Raw genomic sequence first — 20,283 nt, 5'->3', positions numbered from 1 at the left:
CAATTGAGCATCTCTGGAGAGACCTGAAAATGGCTGTCCACCAACGTTCACCATCCAACCTGACGGAACTGGAGAGGATCTGCAAGGAAGAATGGCAGAGGATCCCTAAATCCAGGTGTGAAAAGGTTGCATCATTCCCAAGAAGACTCATGGCTGTACTAGCTCAAAAGGGTGCTTCTACTCAATACTGAGCAAACGGTCTGAATACTTATGACCATGTGATATTTCAGTTTTTCTTTTTTAATAAATTTGCAAAAATTTCTACATTTCTGTTTTTTTCTGTCAAGATGGGGTGCTGAGTGTACATTAATGAGAAATAAAAAACTTTTTTGATTTTAGCAAATGGCTGCAATGAAGCAAAGAGTTAAAAATTGAAAGGGGTCTGAATACTTTCCGTACCCACTGTACATATGTATGTACGTATGTACGTATGTATGTACGTATGTATGTACGTATGTATGTACGTATGTATGTACGTATGTGTGTGTGTGTGTGTGTGTGTGTATATACGTGTGTGTATATACGTGTGTGTATATACGTGTGTGTATATACGTGTGTGTACATACGTGTGTGTATATACGTGTGTGTACATACGTGTATACATACGTGTGTGTGTACATACGTGTATACATACGTGTGTGTGTACATACGTGTATACATATGTGTGTGTGTACATACGTGTATACATACGTGTGTGTGTACATACGTGTATACGTGTGTGTGTACATACGTGTGTGTGTATGTGTGTATACATATGTGTGTGTGTATACGTGTATACATATGTGTGTGTGTATACGTGTATACACATATGTGTGTGTGTATACGTGTATACATATGTGTGTGTGTATACGTGTATACATATGTGTGTGTATACGTGTATACATATGTGTGTGTGTACATATGTGTGTGTGTACACATACGTGTGTACGTACACATACGTGTGTGTACACATACGTGTGTGTACATACGTGTGTGTACATACGTGTGTACGTACACATACGTGTGTGTACACATACGTGTGTGTACATACGTGTGTGTACATACGTGTGTGTACATACGTGTGTATACGTGTGTGTATGTATACGTGTGTGTATGTATACGTGTGTGTATGTATACGTGTGTGTATGTATACGTGTGTGTATGTATACGTGTGTGTATGTATGTGTATATGTGTATGTGTATATGTATACGTGTGTATGTGTATATGTATACGTGTGTATGTGTATATGTATACGTGTGTATGTGTATATGTATACGTGTGTATGTGTATATGTATACGTGTGTATGTGTATATGTATGTGTGTATGTGTATATGTATGTGTGTATGTGTATATGTATGTGTATATATGTATGTATGTATGTGTATATATATATATATATATGTGTATATATATACGTATGTATGTATATACGTATGTATGTGTATGTATGTATATACGTATGTATATATGGCACTAAATAGTGCAAGTTAGGTATTATTGTAATGTTCCGGACCTTTGCCCGAGGAGATTTTCCCAATCTGGACCTTTTGGAATTTTAATTGAATACCCCTGCTCTATAGGCTTTAAATGTCCCTCTGGAAAACTGAAACAGGTTTACTATTTGTCAACAAAATCTCCATTTGTTATTTTGCCGATTTTCTTCTCTGGTTTATTTGTGGTTTCTGTTTCCCTGTATGTGCCAAACATTTCTAGAGTCAGAATCTTGTGAAGGAATAGAGCTGATACTGTCAATATCAAAGGTCGACAGGTGGCTCTGCTTTTTGAGTTTGCCCGATTTAAAGTGATAGTTTGGATTATTTGAAGTGCGGTTGTGGTAGATTGCGGTCGGCAAGCCCCCAGTTTGGAGAAACAGACGGGAGTAGCAACACAATCTCAACACAATCCCCCTCATCAAAGTGATCGGTAGGGTTATCACTCTAGGCATGACACTACCGTCATCGATCCGATTACAAGCAACGATGAGACTTCACATAGAGAGGAAATCAACAATCCGGCAAGGACTGAGTGATGCTCAGAGAAAAACCTACTGCTCAATGTCAGTAAAACCAAGGAGCTGTTGAATTTCCTGGGAATCGTCATCACAAACAACCTGACATGCTCAGCGCCGGAAATACATGAGGACAAAGGGCAAAACTGCCCCTAAGAAATATAATTTTGCCCCTAGGAGAGAGGCAAAAAATTCCCCTATAATTTCCTCTAATAATAATGATAACTTGTCCAAAACATCGTAGCCTATATGACCCGGTCCAGTTGCCATATAATGTTTTCGATTTTCGCCTTGACTGATGTTGCGTGTGCGTGAAGAACTGAACTTCTACTTTGGTCAGGATGCTCTTAAGACCTTTGTGATTAAAAGTTATCAAAATCGAGAGTTTTCATCGAAGAACCTTGACGTGGCGTGGTGGCCATTTTGCCTCATTGTTTATGAAAAAAGAAGTTGTTATAACTCCAAGGTACATTATCCAATCTGCACAAAACTTACTATGCATGATGCTACTTCAAGCCTGAACATAATTCAATTGAAAAAAATGCAATAACTCATAGCGCCGCCTACTGGCTAAAGGAAATGTCATATTTTATACTTTTATTTATTCCTCCTAGCCAGGTGACCTGATGAGTCTCAAATTTGGTAAGGATAGCCTTAAGACATTGATGATAAATCGCCATGAATATTGTGAGTTTTCGTTCCACACTGTTGCCGTGGCGACGCATCGTTCACCATGAAAAAGGAAGCTGATGGTTTAGTGTGTTGGGATGCTCAAAAACTCATGCAGCTTTGTACATGCGTCATAGGTCATAGGAAGACATAGTGTATATGGGTTTTTGGCTTGGCCGTTATAAATTGCTTCTATAGCAACCCCTACAATATTTCAAAAGGGCAGCCCCAGCGCCAAGTTTGAGCTACATGTATGAAACTTAGCAGGAGCATGTATCCTATGGAGACTTAAATATAAGTCTCTTTGGACCATGCTCTAAACCCTACCGGAAGTTGTACAGTTTCATTTATGTGTCATTTTTCAATAGATTTTGGCCTATTTCTAGTCGCTATACTTTAACGAACCCCTCCTAGGGAATTTGTCTGATCCTCTTCAAATTTGGTGAGTACAATCTTAAGACCATTGTGATTAAAAGTTATCAAAAGCTTTACGTTTGACGGAATGGTTTAGCCGTAGCGTGTGGCTACTTTACGTGATTCCCCAAGAAAAAAGCTGATGTAACTCAGCTGGACTTGTTCCAAACGGTCACAAACTTCTCATGCTTGATAAAACTCAGGCCTGAGGATGTCTACAAGCTAATTTCCACTAATACTCACAGCGCCACCTGCTGGCGAAAGGAAAACTGCGTTTTGTGACAAACTCCTCCAATTTACATTACTTTTACACCATGTGGTTTACACTTGATATAGAGCTACATAATGCAAGTGTTCTGTAGCGCCAGGCAGCGGATACAGGAAGCATCGGACTATTTGCAAAGCATCATTTCCGGCATCAGGCAGTCCACGCGGGATTAAAAACGTCTCGCTCGCGGACGCGCCGTCAGACGGTCGCGGACATTCTCGGACGCGCAGGCCGGAGTCCCGCCGGCACCCCCGACGCGCTGCAGATTGCGAGGGCCCATTCATCGCTGCTCACAGCTTTAATTTGTTTGTTTTTTGTTCAAAAAATCTAAGAAAACACTTTGAATCTGTAGACTACTACCTACTAGTCTTATTATTGCCATTTGATGACAATTGCTCATATACTGTAAGCCTAAATAAGTATATTTATTATTTTGAACAACGGTTAAATGTTATTTCACAAGTTTCAAAAAGTGCCCCCAATTTTCTTTAAATGCCCCTGGATTTCAGTCAGTGGGGGCAAAAATTGCCCCCTAAAAAATATGTAAATTTCCTACCCTTGACATGCTCATCACACATCTCCATCCTGGTAAAGAAAGCTCATAAACAGGTGTATTTCTTAAGAAATAAATTCCTGTACCGAGTTCTTGTTACTTTTACAGAGGAGCAATAGAAAGCATCCTGACTGGAAACATTACAAACTGTATACGACTCAGGACAGGAAGGTGATTAAAACCGCCAAGAACATCATTGCTACACATTACATCTAGCATCAGTGATATTGGTGACAAGAGGTGCCTGCAAAGAGTCCAAAAGATATTAAAAGACAAAACCCACCCAACCACAACCTGTTCACTCTGCTACCGCCGTGCAAGAGATACAGAAGTATGAGCTGCTGTTCCACTAGACTTCAGAACAGCTTCTTTACTCTGGCTGTGAGACTTCATCAGAATCCTCCATCTTTCAACATATAGTTTAGTTTAGTTTTTTTTGTGTATTTTCTTCTGTAGCAAAATGGGACTACAAACTGCATTTGATAATGCAAACCTGTTGTACAATAAATGAACTGTGTAACTTTGTGAAGCAATGTACTGCTGTGGACAAGGGCAGCAGCAAAACTTATGTTAGACATATAAAAAAAAATCAATATTGGTTTAAGAGTATACTATACTTAGTATATTTCCAGACATGGAACTGAACTAAAAGTGAAACTTCTACACTGTCTCTGTCAATTGAGTCTTGTGGCTTTAAAGAGAGCATAGTAAGTTTCATTTTTAGTTAATTTCACTCTTGGAATGGGCTGTTTTATGGCAAGATTATGCAGTACAATATTGTAAATATAACATACAATTAAACTGACTGACTTTTCTACAGCCCCTGTCCACAGCAGTACATTGCTTTGCTCTTGTTCTTGTACTCCTGTCTCTCTAAACATCTACTGTAGACTATGGACTAGTAGCTTATACAATCCTACTTCAAAACACCTGAACTATTTCTCTTTAAGACAGGCACTGAGCTTTCAAATCTGATTTTCACATCAGCAGACATTGTTGTTTGGAGTATTTAAACTTTGCTACTTCCAATCTCTCCACTCATTCACCCAGCAAGTTCAATTTGTTCAATCTCAAGGCTGAAATAGACTTCTTGTTATTCTAGTACTGCCTGCCTCCCTCCTCTACTGTAATGCTCTTGGACGATGTTTATAATTGATACTACTGAATATCAAAAATATGCCACAGCCTGTAAACATGGACGTTGGCCAGTAACAACAGTGTTTCACAGTGTCAGACTGAGGGTGGTCATCACTAAGGGAGGTGGGGGTTTGGCCATTGTTTTTGGGTCACTATTGCTTTATGTTCTTAACACTAACCCTAACCCACATACATGTTCATGTATTGTATGTCCAAAGGCACCACTTTAAGTCTTGTGTTTACCAATCATGCTCATTCTTTTTTTGGAAATGAGTCATTCAGCATGAAAAAAAGCATACAGAACGACTTATCGAGTAAAGAAATCTCAGGCAGCCCTAATAAAATGTCACATTGCTAGTGTCAGAACCTTGTGACTGGCTGCTATCTCGTATGTGTCCTGCCACTCCCTGACCAGGAGAGGTAGTTACGCAATGCTTGGGTGGGAGGCCGGGTGCAATACTGGACTCTGGACAGGGAACTCCCCACCCTGTCTGCTGGGTTTATTTGGGGTGCTGTCAGATTACCCTGAGTGGGTCAAATAGGGCTGAGATGAAAGCTGAGAAATGTTGTGGGGATCCAGAGACACCTGAAAGATGAAACCCATTCCTGAAAATCCTGAGTGGGTGTGAAGCTTTCTAAATACTGCACTCCTCTCTCTGTGTTCCTGTTGTTTATCCTGCCGTCTCTGCTCCACCACTGCAGGCTGTCCACCTCGGCGCTTTGGCCCATTGTATACAAATATTATGTAGCTGAAAAGGATCCTGATGATTTGGGAATGTGCTTTGGTAGGTGTGGGCATAAATGAACAAAGGACATTGTTCTTGAGAGGAAGTACTGAAGCAAGAGTCACATAGCCTAATCAGATGCCTTTTATTGGTGGAAGGATGTCCGGGGAGGGGGGAGAGGTTTGCCCTTAAACACAGTGTTCCTAGCTACTGTAGTGCTTATTCACATATATGTTACAAGACCACAACACCATTTGTTTATTAGAAAGCAGCAGTATTCTTGTGACCATATCATCAAATTGTCACTGTCCTATTAAAACCATGAACCTCCAATTTGGTAATTAAGTTGGTGTTGAGGTAATTTTCCAACTCTTTTGGCTGATTAAGAAATCTCCAAACGCTTTGTATAAAACCACATATGCATTGTCATCAACACGTTGTGGGACATTGCAGCACAAGATGTTTGAGGTCGACTGATTAATCCGTTTGGCCGATGGGGCACTCCAACCATAAATGCATGACAGATTTACATTATGCTTTAGATATTTATTATTTAGATACTTTGAGATATTTTTTTCAGAAAGCAATTCTCCACTTCAAAAGTAAACCTTTGTTCATTGTGAACTATCAGCTCTCTGTCCACTAGTGCTGGGTGGTATGACCAAAAATGTGTATCACGGTATTTTTTCAAGATTCTGGCGGTTTCACGGTATATCACGGTATTTTTGTTTTCCTTTAACTGTGTTTTTATATAGGTTCATAGTGGCTTAGTCTGTCAGAAGTACAAAGAATATAATAACATTTGAATGTCGTCATGTATAAAGGCTTTGCTTACTATAGGGTGTGCTCTTTTGTTTGTATAATGTTGGGAAAGCAGTTTGGCTGAAGTATTGTCGCCCTGGTAAGACGTACCTTGAATCCAATGTTTTAATCATTGCTCTGAGCCCGTCTTTCTCCACTGTCTGTAGCGGGACCATGTCCTTGCATAGGTGGATCGTTATTGCGTTCGTAATGTCACTCCTCCGCTTGCTTTTCTTGTCTTATGCAGTGCCTCGGGCAAATGCCTCTTCAAGCGATGTGTGACCCTTTAGCTTTACTGCGTTAACGTTACTGGTTGACGGCCTCGAATCTGACGGCCGTCATCACACTCTTGGTATTCCAACGCATGTTTTCTGCTGAGGTGATGGAGTAAATTGCTCGTGTTATCACCAGCTGCAACAACAGTGGCTCGAAAAACTCGCAAAACGTCGATTTTTTTTTTGAAACCAAAACACTTCCAAACAGCAGACCCAGCCCTTCCCTTGGGCACAGACTCTATCGGTGCATCTCCGGTCTGTCTTTGTTCATCCTGCATCGCTCTTTTCTGTTCTTTAATGTAACGTTACTGTAGAGACTGAGCCTCTCGCTGTTAACAGACTGTTGGGCTAGCGAGCGAGCTGTACCCAGCATGGCGTTCGGCGGTGAAATTTTATAAATGTACAATTATTAGTGTTACAAATTATTTATTTGTCACAAACTGTTGTGTCGTGGTGTTTTGCCCTGTTAAAGAGCGTTAGTTGTGGGTTATTAATTGTCGTTATAACCATGAATAGGGGTCCCTCTCAATACAGTTAAGACAACTAGCTCCGACTGTAGCCTTCTTAGCAGCGAACAATATATTTTGCTGCCTGTTGAGTGACAGCAGTTGTTTCGGCTATGCACCGGTATGACAGTGTGAAAAATTCATATCATACGGGAAATTAAAACCGGTATACTGGAGCACTACTGTCCACCATACAAGACAGGCAGACAGAGAGGAAAATAAGTCATTCAACTGTCAATATAATTTACCAATCTCTTCCAAATAATCCAGCCATGTAACTATCCGTTCAGCAAATCATTTTGAACACTTTAGGATCGTCCTTACTTCAGGAATATGCACCAACGGCAATGGTTTGAGTGGTATTTAACAATGAAACGCAAGTAATGCTGGCCGGTCATAAACAACAGCAAATCGCTCATTGTTAATAAATAAAACATATTCCAATGATGTAATCCACCAATCCCACCAAGATATTCTCTTATTAATGATTCAATTCAGAGTGACAAATGTGCATGTAGTATGCAGAAGTAGTTGTCAGCAGTAAAGAGTGTCATACACATGATAGATGTCGCAGTCATGAGGAGGTAAAATCACTCCCACCTTATGTTATGGTTACTTCGATGTTCAGGTTCATATTTATGTATTAATTTGATGTTCAGTTCTAGGATTGTATTTTTATTTATTACTTTACTGAGGCTTGACTATGTTTAGAAAGCTAAGTAAAAAAGGTGTTTCCCATAACTATTCCATCCCAATGAAACACTTGACTTATTTTCTTTCCACATATCAGTTTCATGATGGTGGCATGTCTATAATGTGTGAAACTCTGCCCTGCTCTGTTCCCAGTGTGTATCTATTTTAGCACGTGATGTCTTGCCTTTATAAATAGAGAGATTAGCATTAGTCAGGATCTCAACAACATTGTAGTCAACTTCTACTCAAACATAGTACCTGAACAAGGCACTCCCTGCCTTAGTTGAGACCTCTGTCTCTTCCCAGGGCCGGGCTGTAAACTTCATTCATAACATTGACATTCTAAATCAGAATGGCCTGCAGCTTTTTTTTGCATTTCTATTCATTCTGTTTAAACCCTGTATTTCTGCACAGTGTCTGCAGATCCGACTACGTTAATATTAAAGTATTATACTATTTGTAGAATTAGATTAGTGTTGTAATGCGCAAGTTGTGTTTGGTAAGCTTACTTGATAACGTCAGGGTTTGAGTCGGCAGGTTACCAAATCGAGTTCAGTAAGTTATTAATAACAGAAACATTGCGTGCTATAGTCCACCTTGTTTTCCCCTCTCGCTGTCACTCTCCCTCACTCCCAACTCAAACACGGTAGCTTGGTCAGCGGCCATATCGTGTCAAACTACGACGCTCTAGGTGGTCGTAGTTCTGGCTGGAGGAAAGGAGGAAGTAAGCAGAAGTAGTATTAAGAGAGATACAGTCTGCATAGGGAGGAGGTCAGGGATGGATGGGTCAACGAAACTTCTTCCAGCCTGGCCCAAGTTCCAGCATGGGTTGCTCAAGAGAGGCTGTTCCAATTGTGTCAAACGTTGCTGCTTACTTCACCGCCTGTGTGAGAAATTAGACTGTTTTGCTCAGGAATTGAAACTCCTGACTGCAGTTTGTGCCGCACAGCAGTAGATTGTCTGGCAAAACCCTGGTGTGGCGTCCCGGTGATTCTGCACAGTCAGTCCCTGGTGAGGGTCAGAGGAAACGGTCTGGGTTCCTCTCTTCCATTCTTCCTGCTGGGGTCTGCTCTCTGTCAGCGTAGTGGAACATGTCAGCTTGTTATTCTTGCTTTCTGCTGACATTCATTCTCATGCAGTAACAACCCCCCAACGTCAGCGTTGTCTTCTCGGTGCTGCATTAGAATTATTATTCACCTGACACACGCAGGAAAAAAGGAAAGTGTCTACCACAATAAAAATCTTCTGAAATGGTTCAGCATTTTTTGTGTTTCTTTTAAGCATCTTCAATAAGCAAACCCAGTTTATTTGTATGGCTCCTTTCGCTCACAGCAGCTAATCCAAGTACTTTATGTAAGGCCAAGAAATGCATTCAAATTTTAAAAAAAAATGTAAATTATAGTAGAAGAAATAACTCACTGAATTACAGTTTTAGGCAGTTGTAGTAGCAATGAATTGCTCCAAATTGAATAAAGTTAGTCAACGGGACAGGTTTGATTCTGTCCCCTAAAGATGTGAGAGACCTGCCATGGTTTCAATATGCTCCAGTTATCTATGGTCTTTTTGGGCCGACCAGACAAAACTCCTTTGCAATAGTTAACCCTTCTTCAGATAAAGGCATGAATGAGTTCTCTTCATCTTCTGTCTAATTATCCATTTAAGTACTGTTCCACTTTGCACTTAATTTCAACATTTAAAAAGGGGGAAAGCATCAATGAATCAACATTTAGGTTACTGATCAGTTTCTCTTCAGGAACACTAGTCATATTGTTCTCATTGTGAACAAATCCCATCAAAAACAAAACACGTCCCGACTTCCTTACCCTTTCTGTGGTTTATTGTTCCTTCTGTAGACATAGATCTTTTAAAACTGCTCCCAAATATATAATTACATATTTTGACAGATACAGATCTCTGCAGCTCCTTCAGGGTCATCTTTGGTCTCTTTGTTGCCTCTCTCATTAATGGTCCTGGTCTGGTCTGTGGGTTTTGTAATAATAGATTTGATGATGCTCTGTTAGATCATGTGGCACTTGGTTTGCACACAGGTGGACTTAATTTAACTAATTGTGTGACACCTGAAGGTAATTGGTAGCACCAGATCTTATTGAGGGCTCTATAGCAAAAGAGGTAAATACGTATGCACACATCACTTTTCACTTTTTTAGTTGTTTTTCTTTAATTTCACCTTGCAAATTTTTATTTACATCAAATCCAAATATAAATCCATTTTAATGGCAGGTTGTAATGCAGCGAATTATGAAAAACACCAAGGGAGTGTATGTATGAGAAGTGGCATAGCTACAATATGTGTTTATGTACTGTATGTTGAGATCAGCCTGAAGAACAGGTATGTGTGTGTACTTTCTTCAGAATGCCCCTGCTTATGTCTATGATATAGCACGAAATGTCCAATAAATCAGACAGTTGTAATGATGGTGATCCAGTTTCTGAAATGATTAGTTATTGAATCAGGAGGAAATAATTTAGTTTCAATACATTCATTCTTTTCAATGGATGAAGAAAAATAATCACCAGCCTATCTTTTAAAGAATACCAGTATAGTATTCACTTTCTGTCTATCTACTGTATACGATGGACTTCTGTGAAAGCTAGACTGGTTGAAGCTCATTGTGTGGTCGTTCAGCTTCATAAAGATTTCAGCTTCATAAGCAACAGGGAGGGAGCTTCCTGTGTGGGAAAGGGAGTTGTTTCAGAATGCATCCGTTACCTCTGGGTATGCTTCTGAGAAGGGAGAAGGCATCATTATATCAACTTTATACTGAATGTAGGAGCTGACCTCTGATCCCTAAAGGTTTAAAAGTTTCTATATTTACAGATATGTAGACTTTATTATAAATGGATATCACTGGATGTCAAACTGGTCTGTGTGTCTGGTCCATCACCGGCAGTGTTTCACAGTGTCAGGTGGAGGATTGTTATTCATTTAATTTCATTAGAAACTTTTATTAAGATTGTATCAATGTATATGAATTTATCTTCATTAAAGCAGCAAAATCAGGTTTGATTTCTTTTGAAAACCAAAAGCCTGATGGGTTGAGACTGCAGTCCATTTAACAAACGTTTAAGACCTCTTACCCTCACATCTTTGTCTGCCTCTACAGGTCTTCACCATCTTTGCCTTTGCCACCACTGGAGGTTACCGTGGGACAACCCACTTAACAGTCAAATGTCCAGGAGTCCTGGATCACCCTGTACAGCCTGTGTTTGGCTACCCGTTCAGGTACTGTAGGAAACTAGAGCGCTCCTATGCAGATTGTTTCAGTAACACCACCTCTTTCAGTTATCCAACCAGACAGCTGTGGAATACTGCCATCATCTAGTGGCAGTATGGCTTAACCTGACTGCAGGTTAAACCACCATCCTCCCCTATTTCTCCTTTTGCTGGCTTCTTTGTCTTGATATAGCAGAATACACACTACTTAACTTGCAATGACATTTCTGTATGTTTATGTTGTCACATGACTGCAGAAGTCCTCTGACGTCAGTCTAAATGCTGCTGGTAACTAGTGTGAGCAGCCATTGCTGGGCAGCTGCATTGAGATACACTTTCAAAAAGGACTGGGCCATGCAGTTGGGATCAATATCACAATAAAAATATCTCTCAAATAGTAACATATCAGCAAATGCATGCAGGCCCGTATAAATGATGTTCAGTGCAATAAACTGTGTTCTATGATGTGCATGCAATTCTTAGAGGAGAAAACAGTCGGTCACTCTTGTTCGTTTTTACAGCTTGCTCGTAATGATGAATTTGAAACACTGTCTTTGGACACACAGGATGTCATGATACGACTATCATTTGTCACAAGACATCTTCCATGAGCAGTCAGCAGAAACGGAACGTGTGCTGCTGCTATTTAGAGGGTATTTAAGGACTGCTGCACTTTCATTAAACAGTATCGGTGCATTTGTTCTTATTTACTAAAGGACTGCACTAAGGTCAAATTCTAAATGTGACATCTGGGGAGAGCAGGTGTAGAATCTGCGGCACTGACACATGAAGGGAGTGAGGTCAAACAGGGCCGTGGTGAGGTCTTGTTGCTGACCGTACAATATTAAAGCAGCAAATGATTAAAAATCCATTTTAAGTTACTCTGAAGTAGATTTCTGTTCAGCACCATAACATTAGACCAGAGATCGTTCCTTTCTGTTCCCACGGTGGCAGCCTGCTTTATATTTCTTTCTGACATTGATTGCGCAGAGTATGTCCAGTCCAGTGCAATTTGATCAAAGCAGCCAGTAATACGCATTATTCAGGCTGCTATTTATTTACCTATAACTAAGTCTATAACGTATAGCATTTCTTGGAGGACCAACACTTCCTTGTAGTCCAAAGTGTCCTCTCACTAACCAATACCGTATATATTGGTTTTTGTAGTTTTAGTTTTACTTCTCATTATCTTGTAGTGCAGTGTGATTAATGTCACTTCGACAATTGGACAAGGGATCCCTCTTACCTAACACATTTTTTAATATCATGGTCAATGGTAATAGTTGTCGGAAGACGATGTCCTAATCAATGTGAAATGTCTTTATGATGAAGCTGATCTCAGCTCAAGAGTTTAAAGTTCTGTTTAAATTGTGCACGGGGCCTTTGTGACACAAAAGAAAGTCTGGCTTAACCCTTTCATGTTCTCCCTTCTTGCCTTCCTTGGATAGAAGAGTAACCCAGGTGAGGACTTGTTTTCTCTGAAATCACACAATTAGAGCGTAAAGAGGAGTCATCAGAGCGACTGCTGAAATCTCCTTTTCCCTCTCTCCTCCTCCCTGCAGGTTGCCAGCGTACCCGTATAAGATACCGTTGTGCAACAGCACTCTATCCAATGTCATCTTCCTGCAGGGCGACTTCTCGTCCTCAGCAGAGTTCTTTGTGTGCGTCGGCGTGTTTGGGTTCCTTTATTGCACCGCCACACTGATCCTGTACCTTGGCTACCAGAACGTCTACCGCCAGACCAGCCGTGGTCCCATCGTAGTGAGTACACGTCCTGTGGTCGTCAGTGAGCTGTCTTCTTACCCACTAACCCCATCCACACACACACCAGCCTGAGGTATGAGCAGAAAAGGGGTGTATTCTTTTCTCTCTTTTTTTTTTTTTTTTTTTTAACATCTCTGCCATTCAGACCAAAATCTGCCTTGTGTCAGAACACTGTGGTGGAGGCATGTTATTAAAGGCTCCAGTGAGACTTGAAATACAATCTAATCTCCAGTTTTGTTAATTTTAAGGCTTCTCAAATGCTAGACAGATAGTAGATTCACCGGATTGTATCAGGGCAGCAGTCTTTTGTCTTAAGTGACTATTGCAAGGTTAACAGTAGAAATATGGCAATCAATTTACAAACTAATCTACCTGGATTGTGGGCTTGAACATATGTGATTGGCTAATGCAGTGCTTAGCTTAATGATTGTGTTAAAACTAGTGCTGGGCAACGATTCAAATATTTAATCGCGATTAATCGCATAGATTTTTTGTGATTAATCGCATTGTTATGGCAAAGTTCAATAATGAATTCAAAAGTAGTGTATTGCGCACTTTTATTTTAGAAGTACTGCTATATGAACAAAAGGGCAATAACATTTGGTTTGCAAACTTTTAAAACAAATAAGGTTCTTCTTAACAGCAGTATTCCCTTTACACAGTAGTGATCATATTTCTAATATTATATCATTCTTTTATCATATGTATATTTTCCTTTTAACTCACAAGATGCAGGTAGTATGTTTTATACTTAATGTGAATATAATTCATACTTTGTTGGCATCTTATTCTGAAAACCAGATGTTCGTCTGAAGAAACCGGATGTTGTCTCACGTTAATCTTTCCGCTAACTTTCAAAGTCCTTCGCTCACTCCCGACCTGTGCGTTTACCGTGAATTTCAGCATATAGGTGCACTAACATGTAAGTGTCTGCTGAGTTGACTGCAGCGATGTCCAGTAGTCTCCAGAGAGCAACAGCTGGTGCACGTTGTAACGCCATGTATTCTAACCGGCTGCAGTTTGTATCCACTTCTCTGTAGCATCTGTTAACTTGTCTTGCTTTTGCTTATCTATACTTCTCCCACACGCGGCATCAACGTAGTCTGCTGAAGACTTCCTCCACGGACTTTCAAAATAAAGAAAATGCCGATAAAATGCGCGATAAAATAATTGTCTGCCTCAATTAATGACTGCGTGTGTGTGTGTGTTTGCTGTGTTCTCCCTGCCAGGACCTGTTGGTGACTGCTGCCTTTGCCTTCCTGTGGCTTGTGTCTTCCTCAGCCTGGGGCAAAGGCCTGACTGATGTCAAATGGGCCACTAACCCAGTGCAACTAGTCACGACCGAGTCATGCAAGGACATCTGTGAGCCCGGAGAGTTCCCTTCCATGGGCCGCCTCAATGCCTCTGTGGTAAGTCACGGTAAAGTAGTGCAGCTGCTACAGACCCTATTACTTCCTTCTGAAGAAATCCCAAATTCTCAGAGTGGCCATGTTGGTCCTATAGAGCAGTGGTCCCCAACCACCGGGATCATTTGGTACCGGGCCGCACAGAAAGAATAAATATTATATTATTTCCGTTTTATTGATTATCAGTCTGAAAGAAGTTTTATTTTGAAAAATGACCGGATTCTCTCGCAATTTCATCCGCCTGTTCCTCTTGACACATGTCAAGACGCTTGTCTTGGTCACGTGATACGTTACCTCAAGATTAAGCCCGCAAACTAGCGAAAATTAGTAAATAACTTTGCTTCTTTGCAAAGGGGAAAGGCCACTAAGGAGAGAAGAGCCTACAACTTCCAAGAAAATGAAAGCTTCATTTAACAGACAATATCAGGAGTCTGATTTAAATATCAGGAGTAATTCTGACTCTGCAGAATATGTGGCGATAGAGAAAGATCAGCTGCTGGAGATTGTAAATGACGGTGGCCTTAAAAATATGCATAACTCTGCTGGTGTTTTGGATTAAAATCAAGGCTGAGTATCCTGAGATCGCCACTAAAGCACTGAAAACCCTGCTTCCATTTCCAACATCCTCTTTGTGAAGCGGGATTTTCTGCAGTGACGGCAATCAAAACAAAATTACGGAGTAGACTGGACATAAGGAACACACTTCGGGTGTCATTGTCTCCCATTATCCCCAGATGGGACCGTCTCGTTGCAGAGAAACAAGCTCAGGGCTCCCACTGATTCAGCGTTATTGTGAGTTGTATTTATTTATGCATTTTAGATTTGTTTTCATGCCGATCGTATCATTTTATTTCGTCGTGTTTTTCCGCCACACCTTGAAGGCCGGTCCGTGAAAATATTGTCTTACATGAAACCGGTCCATGGTGCAAAAAAGGTTGGGGACCTCTGCTGTAGCGGAAACTGTCTTTTAGAAAACTTTTCTAACTCATCCTGTCTGCTCCAGGATTTAAACTGGACATGCATGTCTGCACATTCCAGCCGAACTTTTGACAACAAGCTCTTCAAAAAGTAGAACAGTTTACAGCATCGTGGGACAGATTTAGTCCTGGACGTGATCACTCCATCCACACAGCTGTACAAAACAAGAAAACTGAACCTTACATTGAAAAAATGGGTTTTTAACCATAAAACTTTATTATATTCATTAATTGTCTTTAAAATATGATGCAAATTGTTGGCTTCTTGCTTTAGACTGTCTTCTTGTATCACATGTAATATTATCAATCATAGTTCAGTACCTCAACATGTATGCAGAATGGCCAGTTTTACAAAGATAATTGCTTTGGATAAGTCATCATGGCCATTTACAAAAGCAATGAATATAAAATATGATAACCTGCTGGTGTAATGTGTTTGAAAAAGTAGATGACATGAAGATAATTGTTTAATTTAAGTAAAAAATATCATTTTAAACCTTCAGCTCGGAGCTTTACGTGAACCTGAAAGTAATGCTGCAGTAAAAATACTAATACCACACGGAAAATAATCCTAAAGTAAACGTATTGTGCAGTAAAGTGTTTTTCTATTATATCTGATGTGTCTGGGTTAATATTCCTGCTGCATTAATATGTATGTTACATTGTAACTCCTTTATATCTGTTTGGATAGTTCAATCTACATCAATGCATCATATTCTATAAGATCATCATATGTTTGTAGAGTCTCTCTCCTGTGAGAACCATGTATCTCTAAAAAGAAAAACGGCCTGTTTTCAGGTTTGTGACGATGTATTTTCCAGCTGATCAAAGAAGCTTTTTAAAGAATTTATTTAGCTGAAGACGTAGGAGTATTTTCTCAACACATGAAGGAACACTTCACCCTTCAGTTTATCACAAACATTCAACATCAACAAATAAAGAAACTTCATCCTTCAGTTTATCATAAACATTCAACATCAACACATAAAGAAAAACTTCATCCTTCAGTTTATCACAAACATTCAACATCAACACATAAAGAAAAACTTCATCCTTCAGTTTATCACAAACATTCAACATCAACACATAAAGAAAAACTTCATCATTCAGTTTATCACAAACATTCAACATCAACAAATAAAGGAACACTTCATCATTCAGTTTATCACAAACATTCATCTTCGAACACATAAAGGAACACTTCATCCTTCAGTTTATCACCAACACATCTGGTTTTACCTGGACAGGAAGGAGATGAAAAACTGTCATCTGAAAAGTAACTAAAGCTGTCAGACAAATGTAGTGGAGTGAAAAGTACAATATTTACCTCTGATGTAGTGGAGGAGAAGTAGAAATATACAAGTAAAGTACAACTACTTTGACACAGTAGTTGAGTAAATGGACACCACAGTATTTTTTTTTTTTTCCTGCATTGAATTGTGCAGATCTGTCAGCCTTTTTAATAAGTTGAAAAAGCAACTAAAATTTATATTTTATTTCATTTAATTGTTGTTTTAAACTCGCACTGAACCATAGGGGCATGCTTTTTATTAGGAGAACATCTGTTCCATGCTTAGAGTGGGATGCTCAGCACCACTACTTTGTCTGTTAACGGTGGTGGTGGTGTAGTATCACTATGGCTGATGGTAGATTATTATTGTATATGAGTGCTCTGGTGGCAGAGTACAGCCTGGTGTTTCAAATAGAAACACCAGATGGCACACATTCCCTTCCATTGCTGGGATTGTTCCACAGTTTGCTTCAGCAGTGTACAGTTAACTATAACATTTCAAATGAAAGTGTAGGAGTTGATGTACAGGTCAAACCTATTTTTAAGCCTTCTTTATAGTCACCAGTATTGAAACCTCAGTGTTACCAGCAGCAGCTATGCTAATATATGCAGAGGAACCCTTCAGAGCTTATGGTGCGACTGAACTGGAACACACCACATCATGAATAATTAAAGTATCATTCGGGCTGGGCTGTGTGGAGAAAAACTAATCTCACCATATTTTTTACCAAATACCTCTGTCAATATGACAACAAAATTGGTGCTTTTTCAAAATATTTACACAATGATGGTTTTGATAAATAATCAATGGTAATGTGGACATAATGACCAAGTGGGTAAAGTCAAATGATAGAACAATTTGGTAAGTTCAAAAAACTCACTTTACTGTAAAACAACATTTAAAGCCAGGAAAAGACAACACTTATGCCATATTACGATAGTCCAACTCTAGACCATATCTAGTCTCATATCACAATATGGATATGATATCAATATACCATCTCTTCCTCAAAGTACACATAATTTGTTGTCACTTATCATCTCATCTGTTTTCTTGTCTTTCTACAGATATTTGGCTTTTTGAACTTGATACTGTGGGCCAGTAACTGCTGGTTCATTTACAAGGAGACTCCTTTCCACAAGGACCCCAACCCACCGGCCACCATGGAGGAAGGAGAGGCCCCCGGGCCCTAGCCACATCACCGAGGGTCCTCAAGCATCGCCCTGTGCCCACAGCAAGAACCGCTTTGTGCACAACACTGGTTTCTGATGTTAACCTGCAGAAATGGAAATAGATGGAAGGCTATTGTCCTAAATACTCCCCTATACCTCCTAATACTTGTCAGAGCTATTTTACAGTTACTAGTCTTTAGCTCAAGTTAACTTGGTCCCCATTGACAATGAGCAACGATAAGTTCTTTATCATTTTTCTCCTAAATCTGTCATCGCTGTTTATATTTAGTGTTCAGAACAGCAGGCCTGCAGTGCATTTGCTTCCACATTAGCACTGTCCTCCTTTTATGTCCGCCCTTCAGGGAGCCACTTAATGATGAATCTCTGATGTAAAAACCTAGAGTCTCTACTGGTCTTCAGACGGGGGGGAAACCAAATGATTTAGAAGCCGAGAGCAAACAGCCCTCACGGTCAATAAAAGCAAGTGCTGCTATGAGAAACACAATCCATCTTTTTAGGTGGGAGCAAATGCACACCAGGGGTTCTGAGCAGGAGTCCTCCTTCCGTTATGTAATCTGTAAGAGGACGCGCTACAGTACAGATTCCAAGTACTGTAACTCTAAACATTTCAGTCACTTCAGTCTCAATAGATATGTTGAATGCGCCTTTTTTTTTTTTCTTCTTCTCCATAATAGCCGAGCCATGCTGTATGATGTGACTAAGGCATTTGTTCTCTTCTTTTCTGAGCTCTGCCTCCGAGGCACCAGGCCATCTAAAGGTTCAATTAACCACTGCACCGTTTCCCCACTAGGGTTCTAATCTACTGACACTTAAATATACTTAATAGCCCCATGGGTGTTTCAGTTTCTACAAACTTTGGTTTTCTTGTGCTTAAAAAGAATACACACTAAGTAAAAAGGAAAAAAACACGATATACTGTACTTTAAATGAAAAAGCAGAGACTTGTCTTTCAAAACTGTAATTTGGGTTGATGCTTCAGGTTGTCTGTGACAGTGTTTATCTTCAGCCTGTATCCACACGTTCACTCAAGTAGCTGTTGTACTTCAGACATCCAGCCCAACCATGTTTAGTTCCTGTTTGATCCAAATGTTACATCTACACTACTACTCAACACTGTCTCATTCTGGTTTGAATGAAAGGTGACTCACGGTGACATTATTTATATACAGTTCATAAGTATTTTTTATCCACTAATTGGTCCGTTGCATATTTTAAAAAACAATGTTGGGTTTCTGTTTGTATTTCCCAATGGAAACATGTCTGTGTGCAGCTTCTCCTTGATTCTTTTTTTTTTTTTTTTTTGTATTTCAGGTTTTCTATTAAATGTGTTGTACCACTGAGTAGCCTCAGGTTTAATCTTGTGATGATAAATAGTTCAAGTAACAAAAGATTGATGTAATCTTGCTGTATTTCTTAATGACTCCTGCCCATGGTTGTGCTCTTCATGTAGCTTCACAGCCAGCTCCATACATTAGAAGGCTTTGTACTGAACTCCTACAGTCACTCTTTGTCAGCAGATTGATTATTTGCATTGCACTAAGAGGGGATCTAATGATCTCTAAGAAGTAACAGTTTTGAGTTATTGGTCCACCTGTGCAGCTGTTCTATTTCACCGCTGTGGCCTCTGTAGGGAATAAACAAGGCGAAGTTTGAGTGTAACTAAAGTAGTTTATTTTCCACATATCGAAATCAGACATTTCTTAAGATGCTTTATCAATTTTAACAGGTAATGCTTAGTTAAATTAGAGCACAGTAATATGTGGTATGTTTATGTAATTTTTTGAAATTGGACTTAATGTATTCGATGCCTTTTCTGTTCAAAAGGAAACAATGGTTTAACTATTGACGAGCGTAAAACATGAGAGCTGTAACTGCTGGCTTCTGTCTCCTTTCTTTATCACATTGCAAAATGGCTTTATAAATTGGCATATCTGTACCCCCCTACAGACATTTATGTGCAGAATTATGTATATACAGTGGGTACGGAAAGTATTCAGACCCCTTTAAATTATTCACTTTGTTTCATTGCAGCCATTTGCTAAAATCAAAAAAGTTCATTTTATTTCTCATTAATGTACACTCAGCACCCCATCTTGACAGAAAAAAACAGAAATGTAGAAATTTTTGCAAATTTATTAAAAAAAGAAAAACTGAAATATCACATGGTCATAAGTACTCAGACCCTTTGCTCAGTATTAAGTAGAAGCACCCTTTTGAGCTAGTACAGCCATGAGTCTTCTTGGGAATGATGTAACAAGTTTTTCACACCTGGATTTGGGGATCCTCTGCCATTCTTCCTTGCAGATCCTCTCCAGTTCCATCAGGTTGGATGGTGAACATTGGTGGACAGCCATTTTCAGGTCTCTCCAGAGATGCTCAATTGGGT

The 20,283-nt window shown here is 39.7% G+C and overlaps 1 protein-coding gene across 1 annotated transcript in view; it reads left to right on the top strand.

Moving 5' to 3' along the window:
• Window positions 1-19,287, top strand: part of sypl2a (synaptophysin-like 2a) — a 47,225-nt gene extending 27,938 nt beyond the window's left edge. Inside the window, exons 3-6 of the mRNA XM_031875592.1 lie at window positions 11,156-11,274; window positions 12,828-13,026; window positions 14,259-14,438; window positions 17,772-19,287. Coding sequence (XP_031731452.1) covers window positions 11,156-11,274; window positions 12,828-13,026; window positions 14,259-14,438; window positions 17,772-17,897 — 624 coding nt within the window. The 3' untranslated portion in view covers window positions 17,898-19,287. The remainder of the gene's footprint in view (window positions 1-11,155; window positions 11,275-12,827; window positions 13,027-14,258; window positions 14,439-17,771) is intronic.
• The last annotated feature ends 996 nt before the right edge of the window (window positions 19,288-20,283 follow it).

This window comes from Anarrhichthys ocellatus, unplaced genomic scaffold (genome assembly GCF_004355925.1).
Source record: "Anarrhichthys ocellatus isolate YVR2014 unplaced genomic scaffold, GSC_Weel_1.0 scaffold92, whole genome shotgun sequence".
Taxonomy (NCBI): domain Eukaryota; kingdom Metazoa; phylum Chordata; class Actinopteri; order Perciformes; family Anarhichadidae; genus Anarrhichthys; species Anarrhichthys ocellatus.
The sequence above is the reverse complement of the archived record's forward strand: the minus strand, read 5'-3'. Positions and strand labels throughout refer to the sequence as shown.